Source organism: Erythranthe guttata, chromosome 10 (assembly GCF_056151865.1).
Source record: "Erythranthe guttata isolate IM_541 chromosome 10, IM_541, whole genome shotgun sequence".
Classification (NCBI taxonomy): domain Eukaryota; kingdom Viridiplantae; phylum Streptophyta; class Magnoliopsida; order Lamiales; family Phrymaceae; genus Erythranthe; species Erythranthe guttata.
In genome coordinates this window covers 9,180,543-9,199,279 of record NC_142542.1, presented here as the reverse complement: position 1 = coordinate 9,199,279, position 18,737 = coordinate 9,180,543, and the positions used below count along the sequence as shown (strand labels likewise).

General features: G+C 35.7%; 4 protein-coding genes and 1 pseudogene across 4 annotated transcripts; 3 read left to right on the top strand and 2 right to left on the bottom strand.

Annotated features, from left to right (window-relative positions):
- Positions 1-1,601: 1,601 nt before the first annotated feature.
- Positions 1,602-2,425, top strand: LOC148767463 (uncharacterized). Its single transcript, XM_088824024.1, has 3 exons — positions 1,602-1,723; positions 1,873-1,939; positions 2,028-2,425. Exons 1-3 carry the CDS (start codon positions 1,617-1,619, stop codon positions 2,265-2,267), a joined length of 414 nt encoding a protein of 137 aa, XP_088680150.1. The 5' UTR covers positions 1,602-1,616; the 3' UTR covers positions 2,268-2,425.
- Positions 2,426-4,199: 1,774 nt separating this feature from the next.
- LOC148767462 (uncharacterized) lies at positions 4,200-6,874 on the top strand. Its single transcript, XM_088824023.1, has 6 exons — positions 4,200-4,306; positions 4,456-4,522; positions 4,611-4,835; positions 5,438-5,881; positions 6,317-6,389; positions 6,491-6,874. Exons 1-6 carry the CDS (start codon positions 4,200-4,202, stop codon positions 6,733-6,735), a joined length of 1,161 nt encoding a protein of 386 aa, XP_088680149.1. The 3' UTR covers positions 6,736-6,874.
- Positions 6,723-8,782, bottom strand: LOC148767461 (uncharacterized). The gene is made up of 2 exons (XM_088824022.1): positions 8,566-8,782; positions 6,723-8,414 (listed from the first exon to the last, which is right to left on the bottom strand). The coding sequence occupies exon 2, from the start codon at positions 7,908-7,910 to the stop codon at positions 6,867-6,869; it is 1,044 nt and encodes a 347-aa protein (XP_088680148.1). The 5' UTR covers positions 7,911-8,414; positions 8,566-8,782; the 3' UTR covers positions 6,723-6,866.
- Positions 8,783-11,999: 3,217 nt separating this feature from the next.
- LOC148767460 (uncharacterized) lies at positions 12,000-14,687 on the top strand (annotated as a pseudogene).
- On the bottom strand, positions 14,536-16,946 carry LOC148767459 (uncharacterized). Its single transcript, XM_088824071.1, has 2 exons — positions 16,379-16,946; positions 14,536-16,227 (listed from the first exon to the last, which is right to left on the bottom strand). Exon 2 carries the CDS (start codon positions 15,721-15,723, stop codon positions 14,680-14,682), a length of 1,044 nt encoding a protein of 347 aa, XP_088680197.1. The 5' UTR covers positions 15,724-16,227; positions 16,379-16,946; the 3' UTR covers positions 14,536-14,679.
- Positions 16,947-18,737: the final 1,791 nt, after the last annotated feature.

The following is an 18,737-nucleotide window of genomic DNA, read 5'->3' as shown; positions in this document are numbered from 1 at the left end:
CTCTTTTAAATATTAATTAAGGGTGCATTATGAATAATTTATTGTGTTTCGAGGGTGCAAAGTGCTATTATTTTTTGGACAAAATGCACTTTGCCCGCTAGAAAATTCTAGTTTTCTCACTTTTTCCCTACAAATTAAAAAATGAGACTCTCCCCCTTCCATATTTTGTTATAGTTGCACTCTGCCCCAAATGGGACTTTACAGCGTATTTTTCACCGGTTTTTTCACATTTACGTCAACTTGAAGGACATTTTCGTTCTTTCACAAGTTCCACCCAAATATTATAGTTGCCTCTGGTACCAGCACAATTCCGGCCAATTTCTCCACCCTAAACAACTCTCTCAGAGGCAACTGTTTAACACTGTCAGAGCGTCGCCATTAAAATCCGCACCTAGTTCTTTCCATAGTGTGTTGGTGTTGGCTCACCATCCTTATCCTTAAAATGAGGAGAATTTCTCACATATGATAGGGTTTCACCACAAACACCAGCAGCAGTCGCCATATCTTCTCTGCAATTAGCTCGAATGGGAAACAAGCAATTAAAACCTACGATAATAACGACGGCAACACCCCCTCGTCCTCTGGCCCATTCAAGGAGGCGGCGACGGCAGAGGGAACATTGTGTCGGCGTCAATGCATTTTAAGCAAAGTTCAACTACCCCGGTAACCTCGATTTCCAAGGCGGGAGATCCAGCTCGTTGCAGCTTGAATCGATATTGATGCAACAGCAATATCAAAACCCATCTCAACATTTGTGTTTTTCAATGATATTAATATTTTGGTGAGATTGGTGAAAGGACGAAAATGCCCTTAAAGTTGAGGAAGATATGAAAAAACCGGTGAGAAGTACGCCGAAAAGTCCCATTTGAAAGGGGAAGAGTCTCATGGGGGGGGGGGGGGGCTAGAAATTTCTAGCGCAAGAAGTGCATTTATCCTTAATTTTTTCAAAGGTGCAAAGTGAAATCAAGCCAATTAATAAAGAACCAAAAAATAAAGAAATATAAAATGCGGAAAGGGAAAACGGAAATCTTTGTCTTGCATATAAAAGGAAGATCTTTGGATCTATAACATTAGACCTAAACATAATTTAGGATAATTTTTCTCAAAAAAATAAATAAAAATAATTTAGGATAATTTTGAAAATTCATATTTTTGTCGATTTTTGTTATTATGTTATTTTTTTTTCCCACCCCTACGCAGTTTATTCTATGTTACACCAGGTGAAATATAGACCGGGTAAATCTTTACCGTTTATATACACACAAATACACACACGCCTACATTAGTGTGTATAGATCAACGGTAAAAGAAAAACACCCAATGTAGTCTTCAGGGGGTGTGGCATACAAATAACCTGTGTGAGACATGGTCATTTGGCTCCTCTTTACAACATCCTTTTATCAGTTTTGCTTACAAGACTTTTTATGTTATTTATTACATTCAGAGGAAGTTACTTAAACTTTCTTTTTGTGTGAATTTTAGGTAAATGTTCCCTTTTCAAATAACTCGGTAGATTTCGATCTTGATTTTGTGTGAATTTTAGGTAAATAGTTCATTTTCCTTTTTTTTTTTTAACACAAAAAAAAAAAAAAATTGTTAAATAAATTTATTATGGGATGAAGGAAAATGGAGGTGTTCATCGATGCGTCGTTGCAAGCATAACAATAAAAGCTCCGGTTCGTGAAGTTTGGAATATTCTCACGGCTTACGAGAGTCTCCCTGAGTACGTTTTCTTTTTATTTATTTTTTTATTTTTTATGCATGTCACTCGATTTTTATTTATTTATTTATTATTTTATGCATGTCACTCGATTTTTGTATGTTCATATTTCGGGTTTTCTGAATAGTCGGATTACAATTTGACTTATACAGGATAGTTCCGAATTTAGCAATCAGCAAGGTTTTGTCGCGAGAAAACAATAAAGTCCGAATTCTTCAGGTACGAATATTCGAGTACTTAATTTTATGCGAATAAATAAAATCGTTTATGTTTCGAATTGACTTATAATAATAGATTGATAGTGCAGGAAGGGTGCAAGGGACTGTTGTACATGGTTCTGCATGCACGTGTTGTACTTGATTTATGCGAGGATCTCGAACAAGAGATTCGATTCGAGCAAGTTGAAGGAGACTTTGATTCTTTTCGAGGGAAATGGATTCTCGAGAAATTTGGTAGTCACCACACACTGTTGAAGTATTCGGTTGAGTCCAAGCACAAGAACTCCTTTCTTTCCGAAGCTATTATGGAAGAGGTTCGTATTTATTAGTTGCCACTATTTATCGGGGGCTAGGGGTGGAAATTGGAACAAATTTTCCAATTTCTGCAGATTTATCGAAAATTTTCGATTTTGGAACAATATTTTTCATCCCAAATTCCAATTTTTCCTCAAAAAAAAGGGGGTTTGGAATTGGAATATATATGTGATTACGATTACTGATCTGATTTTAATTTCCAAAATTCCGATTTTCCAATTTTTTTTTGGATTGTAATTAGAATATATATATATGAGATTCCCATTGCCAATTTAGAAAATTCTAGTTTTCTCACTTTTTCCCTACAAATTAAAAAATGAGACTCTCCCCCTTCCATATTTTGTTATAGTTGCACTCTGCCCCAAATGGGACTTTACAGCGTATTTTTCACCGGTTTTTTCACATTTACGTCAACTTGAAGGGCATTTTCGTTCTTTCACAAGTTCCACCCAAATATTATAGTTGCCTCTGGTACCAGCACAATTCCGGCCAATTTCTCCACCCTAAACAACTCTCTCAGAGGCAACTGTTTAACACTGTTAGAGCGTCGCCATTAAAATCCGCACCTAGTTCTTTCCATAGTGTGTTGGTGTTGGCTCACCATCCTTATCCTTAAAATGAGGAGAATTTCTCACATATGATAGGGTTTCACCACAAACACCAGCAGCAGTCGCCATATCTTCTCTGCAATTAGCTCGAATGGGAAACAAGCAATTAAAACCTACGATAATAACGGCGGCAACACCCCCTCGTCCTCTGGCCCATTCAAGGAGGCGGCGACGGCAGAGGGAACATTGTGTCGGCGTCAATGCATTTTAAGCAAAGTTCAACTACCCCGGCAACCTCGATTTCCAAGGCGGGAGATCCAGCTCGTTGCAGCTTGAATCGATATTGATGCAACAGCAATATCAAAACCCATCTCAACATTTGTGTTTTTCAATGATATTAATATTTTGGTGAGATTGGTGAAAGGACGAAAATGCCCTTAAAGTTGAGGAAGATATGAAAAACCGGTGAGAAGTACGCCGAAAAGTCCCATTTGAAAGGGGAAGAGTCTCATGGGGGGGGAGGGGGCTAGAAATTTCTAGCGCAAGAAGTGCATTTATCCTTAATTTTTTCAAAGGTGCAAAGTGAAATCAAGCCAATTAATAAAGAACCAAAAAATAAAGAAATATAAAATGCGGAAAGGGAAAACGGAAATCTTTGTCTTGCATATAAAAGGAAGATCTTTGGATCTATAACATTAGACCTAAACATAATTTAGGATAATTTTTCTCAAAAAAATAAATAAAAATAATTTAGGATAATTTTGAAAATTCATATTTTTGTCGATTTTTGTTATTATGTTATTTTTTTTTTCCCACCCCTACGCAGTTTATTCTATGTTACACCAGGTGAAATATAGACCGGGTAAATCTTTACCGTTTATATACACACAAATACACACACGCCTACATTAGTGTGTATAGATCAACGGTAAAAGAAAAACACCCAATGTAGTCTGCAGGGGGTGTGGCATACAAATAACCTGTGTGAGACATGGTCATTTGGCTCCTCTTTACAACATCCTTTTATCAGTTTTGCTTACAAGACTTTTTATGTTATTTATTACATTCAGAGGAAGTTTCTATTTCTATTGAAAAATTCTGCCGTCAAAGATCAATCATCTGCCTCTGGTAATCTGTTTTCTTCTTTTAGAATTCTTTATTTCTTTTGGGTTTTATAATGTATTATTGATTATTTGTAGTAGTCATGCAAAAAAATGATTTAGTTTTATAAATATACTTAAGCTTTCTTTTTGTGTGAATTTTAGGTAAATGTTCCCTTTTCAAATAACTCGGTAGATTTCGATCTTGATTTTGTGTGAATTTTAGGTAAATAGTTCATTTTCCTTTTTTTTTTTAACACAAAAAAAAAAAAAAATTGTTAAATAAATTTATTATGGGATGAAGGAAAATGGAGGTGTTCATCGATGCGTCGTTGCAAGCATAACAATAAAAGCTCCGGTTCGTGAAGTTTGGAATATTCTCACGGCTTACGAGAGTCTCCCTGAGTACGTTTTCTTTTTATTTATTTTTTTATTTTTTATGCATGTCACTCGATTTTTATTTATTTATTTATTATTTTATGCATGTCACTCGATTTTTGTATGTTCATATTTCGGGTTTTCTGAATAGTCGGATTACAATTTGACTTATACAGGATAGTTCCGAATTTAGCAATCAGCAAGGTTTTGTCGCGAGAAAACAATAAAGTCCGAATTCTTCAGGTACGAATATTCGAGTACTTAATTTTATGCGAATAAATAAAATCGTTTATGTTTCGAATTGACTTATAATAATAGATTGATAGTGCAGGAAGGGTGCAAGGGACTGTTGTACATGGTTCTGCATGCACGTGTTGTACTTGATTTATGCGAGGATCTCGAACAAGAGATTCGATTCGAGCAAGTTGAAGGAGACTTTGATTCTTTTCGAGGGAAATGGATTCTCGAGAAATTTGGTAGTCACCACACACTGTTGAAGTATTCGATTGAGTCCAAGCACAAGAACTCCTTTCTTTCCGAAGCTATTATGGAAGAGGTTCGTATTTATTAGTTGCCACTATTTATCGGGGGCTAGGGGTGGAAATTGGAACAAATTTTCCAATTTCTGCAGATTTATCGAAAATTTTCGATTTTGGAACAATATTTTTCATCCCAAATTCCAATTTTTCCTCAAAAAAAAGGGGGTTTGGAATTGGAATATATATGTGATTACGATTACTGATCTGATTTTAATTTCCAAAATTCCGATTTCCCAATTTTTTTTTGGATTGTAATTAGAATATATATATATGAGATTCCCATTGCCAATTTAATTCGATTTCCAAAAATGACCAAAATTTTCGATTTTTCTCTCCAATAATTACACTTATAATACCATCAAAATAATTATGTATTTTACATTTTAGGTTTACTAGAAAATGGAATTCTCCTAATTCTGCCAATTCTGTTCCTAAAATTTTTGATTTTGGAGCAAATGTTTTCATTCCATTTTTCGAAATTCTGATTTTCCGATTTTTCTGGAATGGAATTATAGTTTTTTACTTCCGAAAAACATCGGGAATTTTTTTCTTCAAAAGTGCTAATTTCGATCTAATCCGTCCAACTACTTTACTATTTCTCCGTATTACAACATTGTAGGTGATTTACGAAGATCTCCCTTCAAACTTGTGTGCTATTCGAGATTACATGGAGAAACGAGAGATCGAGAATCGTCAGGACAACGACAGCTGTGCAGCAGATAAAGAGACAGCCTCATCAAAAACCGCAAACTCCCTTACTACAGAAGCAAAGGATTCTTATTGCGTCTCGAGTTCATCTAAACAAAGACCAAAAGTTCCAGGTTTGCAGAGAGACATTGAAATTCTTAAATCGGAGCTCGTGTATTTCATTTCCGAACACGGGCAGCAAGGATTTATGCCCATGCGAAAGCAACTACGTGAGCATGGGCGAGTCGATATCGAGAAGGCAATTAAGCGCATGGGCGGATTTAGGAGAATCGCGTTATTGATGAATCTGTCACTTGCCTATAAACACCGAAAACCAAAAGGCTATTGGGATAATCTTGAAAATTTGGAAGAAGAGGTTAGTTATTTATTTCCTTTTTTTACGAAACAATTCTTATTATAATCGGTCATTTACCGAGAGTCTGAACTAGGGGAGGAAATTGGAACGGAATTTCCGAATTCCGTCGTACTGATTTTGGAACATTTCGAATTCTGAAAGTTCTGATATCCGATTTTTTTTAATAGAATTGGAATACGTATTAAATTCCAATTTCGATCCGATTTTTTTTTTTTATTTCCGTAAATTAGTTTTATAATAATACTGTTATTTTATGTATTGTATATTATATGTGACTGAAAATGGAAATTCGAAGTCCCGCGAATTTCTTTTATAAAAAAAAAACAATTTTGGAACAAGTTTTCTATACCGATTTCATATTTCAATACCGGGAAAAAAATTGGAATTTTTCTGAAAATTCTAAATCTGATATAACTTTCTTCTTCCACCTTACAGATTAATCGATTCCAGAGGAATTGGGGTATGGATTCATCATTCATGCCTAGTCGTAAATCTTTCGAACGCGCAGGTTCGTACGAACATCTCTTCTAGAGAGAGAGAGTAAATTCTTGAAATAATTGGTCATAAAACCATATTTTTTGTTAATTTTTATGTTTTGTCCGAATGCAGGTCGTTACGACATTGCGCGCGCGTTGGAAAAATGGGGAGGACTGCACGAAGTATCTCGACTTTTATCGCTCAAGGTGAGGCACCCTAACCGACAAGGTGGACTTTCGAAGGAAAAGAAGGTTGACTTTGTGGTGTCACACAGTATAATTGGTCAAGAGAATATACCATCGAAAACATATGTTTCACAAGACACACAAAAATGGCAAATGCAACTCAAGGAGTTCGACATAAATTGGGTGGAATAAAAATGTTTCAACATGTGATATTATTATACCTCCTGTAAATACGACCGTAACCGTAATTTCAGTGCTCGTTGATGTATATATTTATATAAATAACGATACATATTAACGGAGAAGCCGGTTTTTTTACGGTCTCATTTAATAGTCGGAAGAGCTTTTAAACGGGCTTTCTTTTTACCCAACCCGATCGTCACGAGGCCTTTATTCGTCAACTTCCCTCCTTGATGCAATTTCATCAATTTCAACCAATGGGGTGACGGCTTTTTCGAATTCTTTTTCCCTCCTTTTATTAACTGCCGACAATCACTCTCGTTCCCTCGTTTTTTCTTCTTCTTCGTTGGCTCTTTCTTCGAGTTTCGAACGTGCTTCAACAGACCTTCCACTAGCCCGTTAAAATGATTCTTCTTCTTTTCTCGTACGACAGATTTGCTCGCCTTTTCACCGTACGCCTCGTGCTCTCTTTTAAAACTGTCGGCTCTCCCTTTGCGTAGGGATTTGTTTCTGCTCATCTTTTTACGACCATCTTTACCACCATAGTCGTCATGGTGGTAATGGTGGTGGTGGTGGTGGTGGAAAATAACAGCCAGCCTGTCTTTCAAGCTCCTCCACATTCCGATTTGTTTCTTACGGCTCGATTTCTTCGATGTGGGCCCCACCGACAGGTACGATGAGTACCCCTCGCTTTTGCTGCTTGAAGTTACTCCACGAGGTGTTGCGTCACTGCTACCGGACGAGTAAAACTCGTCCTCCTCCTCCTCCTCGGTGTTGCTTGTGTCACCGCTGTGTGAAGTTAGCGAATCCGCGATTTCGCTGCTTGTGCTTGAAGTAGTACTCGCATACTGAAGCTGCTCTCGGGTTTTATCTGGTGAAGAATATTCTTCGCTGTCGCTGTAAGGACTGTTTGAGTACGAGTCGGTAGATGTAGATTCCGATTCTTGATCCTGTATATAAGTCTTTGCTGCCCTTTTGTTCGTTGGAATCTCGTCGTTTTGCGGTGCCTTTTTTGACTGGTTTTTGCCATGAGCCACCATAGTCGAACCATGATAAGATGATTCGACTTTATCTACGATATAATTATTTGTCCATTGTCTGAAAACGGGTTTAGTTGTCGGTTGGACAATCTTGAAAGGTTGTCCCAATAACAAATACGACTGATTCGTCTTTTCCGCTGATGTCATAATAGGCAACCGATGCAGTGGATCGACAAACCTTTGATTCGAAAATTCAGACAGAAAATTATTTTGGCGCGTGTCGAAATTACGAAAACGGGTCTGCGCGGAAATATTATTGTCCTCCTCAAAAAGGTGCAAGTGATCTGCCCATATATCAAATGCCGAGATGCACAGTTCGATTTTCTTGATTGCTTCGGAAGCTTCTTTGGACAAACAATCGAGTTCTTTCGATTCGTAAGTTTCTTCGTCGCTGTTCAGATTTTGGGCCACGTCGAAAAATATTGTCTCGTCGTCCTCTGTGGGTTCTTTTACGGTGTTCCTCAGACAAACCCTGCAACGCTTCTTTCGAGTTTGGGCCCCACTAAAACTCGTCGGGCCCCACAAAGTGATATCTGACAATCCATCTGTATTTGTATCTTTATCAAAGCTTCGATTGGGTTGTGGAGATACCAACGATTTTGATGATGGAGTAACCTCTTTCTTGGACAACTCGACTTCACCTGAAATGATCTGCGTGCACCATCGGAATTAGCATTTTCAGAAGATTTTTTTTTTCTTTTCGGAAATGAAAAACGACTTCCGATTGCGCATATAAATCTAAATGTCAAATCCTCTCCATAGAAAAAAGAAAAATCTATAGTTCCGACATGCATTAACATACCTCCGAATGTAACTTGAGCACCTTTTTCGTTTCTGCGTCTAATAAATTCTTCAGCAGAAGCCTTGCATGCTCATCCAGCTACTCCCGAAAAAAAATAAAAAAAATTAAATAAATAAATTGGATCGTCACAGATAACGTACGAGGTTTTAAGGATAGTAAGAAATAACATGGTTAATACACGCGACACGAGATCATCATCATATTCCACCATGTCACATTCATTATACAAACGAACCTTCACATAATTCTTTTTTTTTTTTTTGTAAAATGATCGATTAGGAAAAATGCAAATATGTCGAGTCTTCGATAAAGTGATTTATAATATTAGAAATACAACAACTTAGATGCAGAAATTTTAAGATTTATTTACAAGTAACGGTACTTTTTTTCTCGAATTCGTTACACAACACACAGAATAATCATAACATAAACGAAACACGAAACGCTTACCGAATCTGCGTTCGATGTTCGATTTCGATCTTTTTCAAGAAGCCCATATAGGCTTTTTAGGGCATGAAGATCTAATTGAATATCTTTGGCATCCATCACCATCTAAAAACTAACACCAAGAATAAAAAAAAAAAAAAAAATAGGTTTAAACCTCTATAAATTAATAGAGTTAGAACCAGCCAAATTCTATTAATTTAGCAAAATATTAATTTAACGAAATACTATTTAGCACGTTGCCTTCGAGTCGGGATCGAAAAAATAAATTATTTAAATGATGATAAATATTTATCGAGGTTCTACTGTTTATGACTTCTGTCCGTCGACACTTCCCCAATAAACAAAATTCCAACAACTCGAGAAAAATCGAAAAACAGATTTTTTTTCCGACATATTAGAGTTACTAATCGACAATTAAGACAACCCACGAAAATAAATTGTGGAAGTTTGTGATGAAATTAGTAAGAAGGGGAAATACCAATTGAAAATAAATTCCTAGGTAGACGGAGGAACTGTGTCTGAAGTGTCCAGTTTCCCTCGTTTCGGAACGTCTTTGCGCTGTTTCCGATCGGCAACCTTTTTCTTAACTGATTTAAAGGAAAATAATGAAAAAAGAAGGGTTTTTTAGGGTTTTTTTGCACTTTGCACCCTCGAAAATAACTAATAATACTTAAAACCGTCGAAACACAATAAATCATGCATAATTAACCTGGTGAATTTTTAAACCTTAAATAATATTTTTAGTAGTATTTTTTAGGATGTCTAATGTTAAATCATTTTTCTGTTCAACAATTCTTTTGAAACTACAACGTTCAAAAATTAAAATAAATTTCACCAATATATTTATAAAAAAATCACAATTTAAAAAAAAAAAAACAAAAAACGAAAAAAAGAAAACAAAAATCCTTCAACTATTTTATTATGAAGTTATTTGAAAATTATATTTGCTTCCAAATATTTTTACTAATTACGATAAAAGGTTTATCAATCGAATTATTTAGTGAGAAAAGTTTATTTATTTTTTTTAAGAAATTATAGTTTTTTCATTAATTCTTTGTGATTTCTTTTCTTTTTTTTTTTTTTTTTTTTTTTTTTTGCATTTTGAACTCTAATTTATGTTGGAGATATATAAGAAAATAACAATTTAATTTATTATTTTGCACCCTAAAAATAAAATAAAAAAAAAATTAATTTTCTTTTTTTAGTAAAAAATCAATAAAATTTGAAATTATCCTCTTTCAAATATTAATTAAGGGTGCATTATGAATAATTTATTGTGTTTCGAGGGTGCAAAGTGCTATTATTTTTTGGACAAAATGCACTTTGCCCGCTAGAAAATTCTAGTTTTCTCACTTTTTCCCTACAAATTAAAAAATGAGACTCTCCCCCTTCCATATTTTGTTATAGTTGCACTCTGCCCCAAATGGGACTTTACAGCGTATTTTTCACCGGTTTTTTCACATTTACGTCAACTTGAAGGGCATTTTCGTTCTTTCACAAGTTCCACCCAAATATTATAGTTGCCTCTGGTACCAGCACAATTCCGGCCAATTTCTCCACCCTAAACAACTCTCTCAGAGGCAACTGTTTAACACTGTTAGAGCGTCGCCATTAAAATCCGCACCTAGTTCTTTCCATAGTGTGTTGGTGTTGGCTCACCATCCTTATCCTTAAAATGAGGAGAATTTCTCACATATGATAGGGTTTCACCACAAACACCAGCAGCAGTCGCCATATCTTCTCTGCAATTAGCTCGAATGGGAAACAAGCAATTAAAACCTACGATAATAACGGCGGCAACACCCCCTCGTCCTCTGGCCCATTCAAGGAGGCGGCGACGGCAAAGGGAACATTGTGTCGGCGTCAATGCATTTTAAGCAAAGTTCAACTACCCCGGCAACCTCGATTTCTAAGGCGGGAGATCCAGCTCGTTGCAGCTTGAATCGATATTGATGCAACAGCAATATCAAAACCCATCTCAACATTTGTGTTTTTCAATGATATTAATATTTTGGTGAGATTGGTGAAAGGACGAAAATGCCCTTAAAGTTGAGGAAGATATGAAAAACCGGTGAGAAGTACGCCGAAAAGTCCCATTTGAAAGGGGAAGAGTCTCATGGGGGGGGGGGGCTAGAAATTTCTAGCGCAAGAAGTGCATTTATCCTTAATTTTTTCAAAGGTGCAAAGTGAAATCAAGCCAATTAATAAAGAACCAAAAAATAAAGAAATATAAAATGCGGAAAGGGAAAACGGAAATCTTTGTCTTGCATATAAAAGGAAGATCTTTGGATCTATAACATTAGACCTAAACATAATTTAGGATAATTTTTCTCAAAAAAATAAATAAAAATAATTTAGGATAATTTTGAAAATTCATATTTTTGTCGATTTTTGTTATTATGTTTTTTTTTTTTCCCACCCCTACGCAGTTTATTCTATGTTACACTAGGTGAAATATAGACCGGGTAAATCTTTACCGTTTATATACACACAAATACACACACGCCTACATTAGTGTGTATAGATCAACGGTAAAAGAAAAACACCCAATGTAGTCTTCAGGGGGTGTGGCATACAAATAACCTGTGTGAGACATGGTCATTTGGCTCCTCTTTACATGTTCCTTTTATCAGTTTTGCTTACAAGACTTTTTATGTTATTTATTACATTCAGAGGAAGTTTCTATTTCTATTGAAAAATTCTGCCGTCAAAGATCAATCATCTGCCTCTGGTAATCTGTTTTCTTCTTTTAGAATTCTTTATTTCTTTTGGGTTTTATAATGTATTATTGATTATTTGTAGTAGTCATGCAAAAAAATGATTTAGTTTTATAAATATACTTAAACTTTCTTTTTGTGTGAATTTTAGGTAAATGTTCCCTTTTCAAATAACTCGGTAGATTTCGATCTTGATTTTGTGTGAATTTTAGGTAAATAGTTCATTTTCCTTTTTTTTTTTAACACAAAAAAAAAAAAAAAATTGTTAAATAAATTTATTATGGGATGAAGGAAAATGGAGGTGTTCATCGATGCGTCGTTGCAAGCATAACAATAAAAGCTCCGGTTCGTGAAGTTTGGAATATTCTCACGGCTTACGAGAGTCTCCCTGAGTACGTTTTCTTTTTATTTATTTTTTTATTTTTTATGCATGTCACTCGATTTTTATTTATTTATTTATTATTTTATGCATGTCACTCGATTTTTGTATGTTCATATTTCGGGTTTTCTGAATAGTCGGATTACAATTTGACTTATACAGGATAGTTCCGAATTTAGCAATCAGCAAGGTTTTGTCGCGAGAAAACAATAAAGTCCGAATTCTTCAGGTACGAATATTCGAGTACTTAATTTTATGCGAATAAATAAAATCGTTTATGTTTCGAATTGACTTATAATAATAGATTGATAGTGCAGGAAGGGTGCAAGGGACTGTTGTACATGGTTCTGCATGCACGTGTTGTACCTGATTGATGCGAGGATCTCGAACAAGAGATTCGATTCGAGCAAGTTGAAGGAGACTTTGATTCTTTTCGAGGGAAATGGATTCTCGAGAAATTTGGTAGTCACCACACACTGTTGAAGTATTCGGTTGAGTCCAAGCACAAGAACTCCTTTCTTTCCGAAGCTATTATGGAAGAGGTTCGTATTTATTAGTTGCCACTATTTATCGGGGGCTAGGGGTGGAAATTGGAACAAATTTTCCAATTTCTGCAGATTTATCGAAAATTTTCGATTTTGGAACAATATTTTTCATCCCAAATTCCAATTTTTCCTCAAAAAAAAGGGGGTTTGGAATTGGAATATATATGTGATTACGATTACTGATCTGATTTTAATTTCCAAAATTCCGATTTCCCAATTTTTTTTTGGATTGTAATTAGAATATATATATGAGATTCCCATTGCCAATTTAATTCGATTTCCAAAAATGACCAAAATTTTCGATTTTTCTCTCCAATAATTACACTTATAATACCATCAAAATAATTATGTATTTTACATTTTAGGTTTACTAGAAAATGGAATTCTCCTAATTCTGCCAATTCTGTTCCTAAAATTTTTGATTTTGGAGCAAATGTTTTCATTCCATTTTTCGAAATTCTGATTTTCCGATTTTTCTGGAATGGAATTATAGTTTTTTACTTCCGAAAAACATCGGGAATTTTTTTCTTCAAAAGTGCTAATTTCGATCTAATCCGTCCAACTGCTTTACTATTTCTCCGTATTACAACATTGTAGGTGATTTACGAAGATCTCCCTTCAAACTTGTGTGCTATTCGAGATTACATGGAGAAACGAGAGATCGAGAATCGTCAGGACAACGACAGCTGTGCAGCAGATAAAGAGACAGCCTCATCAAAAACCGCAAACTCCCTTACTACAGAAGCAAAGGATTCTTATTGCGTCTCGAGTTCATCTAAACAAAGACCAAAAGTTCCAGGTTTGCAGAGAGACATTGAAATTCTTAAATCGGAGCTCGTGTATTTCATTTCCGAACACGGGCAGCAAGGATTTATGCCCATGCGAAAGCAACTACGTGAGCATGGGCGAGTCGATATCGAGAAGGCAATTACGCGCATGGGCGGATTTAGGAGAATCGCGTTATTGATGAATCTGTCACTTGCCTATAAACACCGAAAACCAAAAGGCTATTGGGATAATCTTGAAAATTTGGAAGAAGAGGTTAGTTATTTATTTCCTTTTTTTACGAAACAATTCTTATTATAATCGGTCATTTACCGAGAGTCTGAACTAGGGGAGGAAATTGGAACGGAATTTCCGAATTCCGTCGTACTGATTTTGGAACATTTCGAATTCTGAAAGTTCCGATATCCGATTTTTTTTAATAGAATTGGAATACGTATTAAATTCCAATTTCGATCCGATTTTTTTTTTTTATTTCCGTAAATTAGTTTTATAATAATACTGTTATTTTATGTATTGTATATTATATGTGACTGAAAATGGAAATTCGAAGTCCCGCGAATTTCTTTTATAAAAAAAAAACAATTTTGGAACAAGTTTTCTATACCGATTTCATATTTCAATACCGGGAAAAAAATTGGAATTTTTCTGAAAATTCTAAATCTGATATAACTTTCTTCTTCCACCTTACAGATTAATCGATTCCAGAGGAATTGGGGTATGGATTCATCATTCATGCCTAGTCGTAAATCTTTCGAACGCGCAGGTTCGTACGAACATCTCTTCTAGAGAGAGAGAGTAAATTCTTGAAATAATTGGTCATAAAACCATATTTTTTGTTAATTTTTATGTTTTGTCCGAATGCAGGTCGTTACGACATTGCGCGCGCGTTGGAAAAATGGGGAGGACTGCACGAAGTATCTCGACTTTTATCGCTCAAGGTGAGGCACCCTAACCGACAAGGTGGACTTTCGAAGGAAAAGAAGGTTGACTTTGTGGTGTCACACAGTATAATTGGTCAAGAGAATATACCATCGAAAACATATGTTTCACAAGACACACAAAAATGGCAAATGCAACTCAAGGAGTTCGACATAAATTGGGTGGAATAAAAATGTTTCAACATGTGATATTATTATACCTCCTGTAAATACGACCGTAACCGTAATTTCAGTGCTCGTTGATGTATATATTTATATAAATAACGATACATATTAACGGAGAAGCCGGTTTTTTTACGGTCTCATTTAATAGTCGGAAGAGCTTTTAAACGGGCTTTCTTTTTACCCAACCCGATCGTCACGAGGCCTTTATTCGTCAACTTCCCTCCTTGATGCAATTTCATCAATTTCAACCAATGGGGTGACGGCTTTTTCGAATTCTTTTTCCCTCCTTTTATTAACTGCCGACAATCACTCTCGTTCCCTCGTTTTTTCTTCTTCTTCGTTGGCTCTTTCTTCGAGTTTCGAACGTGCTTCAACAGACCTTCCACTAGCCCGTTAAAATGATTCTTCTTCTTTTCTCGTACGACAGATTTGCTCGCCTTTTCACCGTACGCCTCGTGCTCTCTTTTAAAACTGTCGGCTCTCCCTTTGCGTAGGGATTTGTTTCTGCTCATCTTTTTACGACCATCTTTACCACCATAGTCGTCATGGTGGTAATGGTGGTGGTGGTGGTGGTGGAAAATAACAGCCAGCCTGTCTTTCAAGCTCCTCCACATTCCGATTTGTTTCTTACGGCTCGATTTCTTCGATGTGGGCCCCACCGACAGGTACGATGAGTACCCCTCGCTTTTGCTGCTTGAAGTTACTCCACGAGGTGTTGCGTCACTGCTACCGGACGAGTAAAACTCGTCCTCCTCCTCCTCCTCGGTGTTGCTTGTGTCACCGCTGTGTGAAGTTAGCGAATCCGCGATTTCGCTGCTTGTGCTTGAAGTAGTACTCGCATACTGAAGCTGCTCTCGGGTTTTATCTGGTGAAGAATATTCTTCGCTGTCGCTGTAAGGACTATTTGAGTACGAGTCGGTAGATGTAGATTCCGATTCTTGATCCTGTATATAAGTCTTTGCTGCCCTTTTGTTCGTTGGAATCTCGTCGTTTTGCGGTGCCTTTTTTGACTGGTTTTTGCCATGAGCCACCATAGTCGAACCATGATAAGATGATTCGACTTTATCTACGATATAATTATTTGTCCATTGTCTGAAAACGGGTTTAGTTGTCGGTTGGACAATCTTGAAAGGTTGTCCCAATAACAAATACGACTGATTCGTCTTTTCCGCTGATGTCATAATAGGCAACCGATGCAGTGGATCGACAAACCTTTGATTCGAAAATTCAGACAGAAAATTATTTTGGCGCGTGTCGAAATTACGAAAACGGGTCTGCGCGGAAATATTATTGTCCTCCTCAAAAAGGTGCAAGTGATCTGCCCATATATCAAATGCCGAGATGCACAGTTCGATTTTCTTGATTGCTTCGGAAGCTTCTTTGGACAAACAATCGAGTTCTTTCGATTCGTAAGTTTCTTCGTCGCTGTTCAGATTTTGGGCCACGTCGAAAAATATTGTCTCGTCGTCCTCTGTGGGTTCTTTTACGGTGTTCCTCAGACAAACCCTGCAACGCTTCTTTCGAGTTTGGGCCCCACTAAAACTCGTCGGGCCCCACAAAGTGATATCTGACAATCCATCTGTATTTGTATCTTTATCAAAGCTTCGATTGGGTTGTGGAGATACCAACGATTTTGATGATGGAGTAACCTCTTTCTTGGACAACTCGACTTCACCTGAAATGATCTGCGTGCACCATCGGAATTAGCATTTTCAGAAGATTTTTTTTTTCTTTTCGGAAATGAAAAACGACTTCCGATTGCGCATATAAATCTAAATGTCAAATCCTCTCCATAGAAAAAAGAAAAATCTATAGTTCCGACATGCATTAACATACCTCCGAATGTAACTTGAGCACCTTTTTCGTTTCTGCGTCTAATAAATTCTTCAGCAGAAGCCTTGCATGCTCATCCAGCTACTCCCGAAAAAAAATAAAAAAAATTAAATAAATAAATTGGATCGTCACAGATAACGTACGAGGTTTTAAGGATAGTAAGAAATAACATGGTTAATACACGCGACACGAGATCATCATCATATTCCACCATGTCACATTCATGATACAAACGAACCTTCACATAATTCTTTTTTTTTTTTTTTGTAAAATGATCGATTAGGAAAAATGCAAATATGTCGAGTCTTCGATAAAGTGATTTATAATATTAGAAATACAACAACTTAGATGCAGAAATTTTAAGATTTATTTACAAGTAACGGTACTTTTTTTCTCGAATTCGTTACACAACACACAGAATAATCATAACATAAACGAAACACGAAACGCTTACCGAATCTGCGTTCGATGTTCGATTTCGATCTTTTTCAAGAAGCCCATATAGGCTTTTTAGGGCATGAAGATCTAATTGAATATCTTTGGCATCCATCACCATCTAAAAACTAACACCAAGAATTAAAATAAAAAAAAAAAAAAAAATAGGTTTAAACCTCTATAAATTAATAGAGTTAGAACCAGCCAAATTCTATTAATTTAGCAAAATATTAATTTAACGAAATACTATTTAGCACGTTGCTTTCGAGTCGGGATCGAAAAAATAAATTATTTAAATGATGATAAATATTTATCGAGGTTCTACTGTTTACGACTTCCGTCCGTCGACACTTCCCCAATAAACAAAATTCCAACAACTCGAGAAAAATCGAAAAACAGATTTTTTTCCGACATATTAGAGTTACTAATCGACAATTAAGACAACCCACGAAAATAAATTGTGGAAGTTTGTGATGAAATTAGTAAGAAGGGGAAATACCAATTGAAAATAAATTCCTAGGTAGACGGAGGAACTGTGTCTGAAATGTCGAGTTTCCCTCGTTTCGGAACGTCTTTGCGCTGTTTCCGATCGGCAACCTTTTTCTTAACTGATTTAAAGGAAAAGAATGAAAAAATAAGAGTTTTTTAGGGTTTTTTTGCACTTTGCACCCTCGAAAATAACTAATAATACTTACAACCCTCCAAACACAATAAATCACGCATAATTAACCCGGTGAATTTTTAAACCTTATATAATATTTTTAGTTGTATTTTTTAGGATGTCTAATGTTAAATCATTTTTCTGTTCAACAATTCTTTTGAAACTACAACGTTCAAAAATTAAAATAAATTTCACCAATATATTTATAAAAAAATCACAATTTAAAAAAAAAAAAAAACAAAAAACGAAAAAAAGAAAACAAAAATCCTTCAACTATTTTATTATGAAGTTATTTGAAAACTATATTTGCTTCCAAATATTTTTACTAATTACGATAAAAGGTTTATCAATCGAATTATTTAGTGAGAAAAGTTTATTTATTTTTTTTAAGAAATTATAGTTTTTTTCAGTAATTCTTTGTGATTTCTTTTCTTTTCTTTTTTTTTTTTTTTTGCATTTTGAACTCTAATTTATGTTGGAGATATATAAGAAAATAACAATTTAATTTATTATTTTGCACCCTAAAAATAAAATAAAAAAATAATAATTTTCTTTTTTTAGTAAAAAATCAATAAAATTTGAAATTATCCTCTTTTAAATATTAATTAAGGGTGCATTATGAATAATTTATTGTGTTTCGAGGGTGGAAAGTGCTATTATTTTTTGGACAAAATGCACTTTGCCCGCTAGAAAATTCTAGTTTTCTCACTTTTTCCCTACAAATTAAAAAATGAGACTCTCCCCCTTCCATATTTTGTTATAGTTGCACTCTGCCCCAAATGGGACTTTACATCGTATTTTTCACCCGGTTTTTTCACATTTACGTCAACTTGAAGGACATTTTCGTTCTTTCACAAGTTCCACCCAAATATTATAGTTGCCTCTGGTACCAGCACAATTCCGGCCAATTTCTCCACCCTAAACAACTCTCTCAGAGGCAACTGTTTAACACTGTCAGAGCGTCGCCATTAAAATCCGCACCTAGTTCTTTCCATAGTGTGTTGGTGTTGGCTCACCATCCTTATCCTTAAAATGAGGAGAATTTCTCACATATGATAGGGTTTCACCACAAACACCAGCAGCAGTCGCCATATCTTCTCTGCAATTAGCTCGAATGGGAAACAAGCAATTAAAACCTACGATAATAACGGCGGCAACACCCCCTCGTCCTCTGGCCCATTCAAGGAGGCGGCGACGGCAGAGGGAACATTGTGTCGGCGTCAATGCATTTTAAGCAAAGTTCAACTACCCCGGCAACCTCGATTT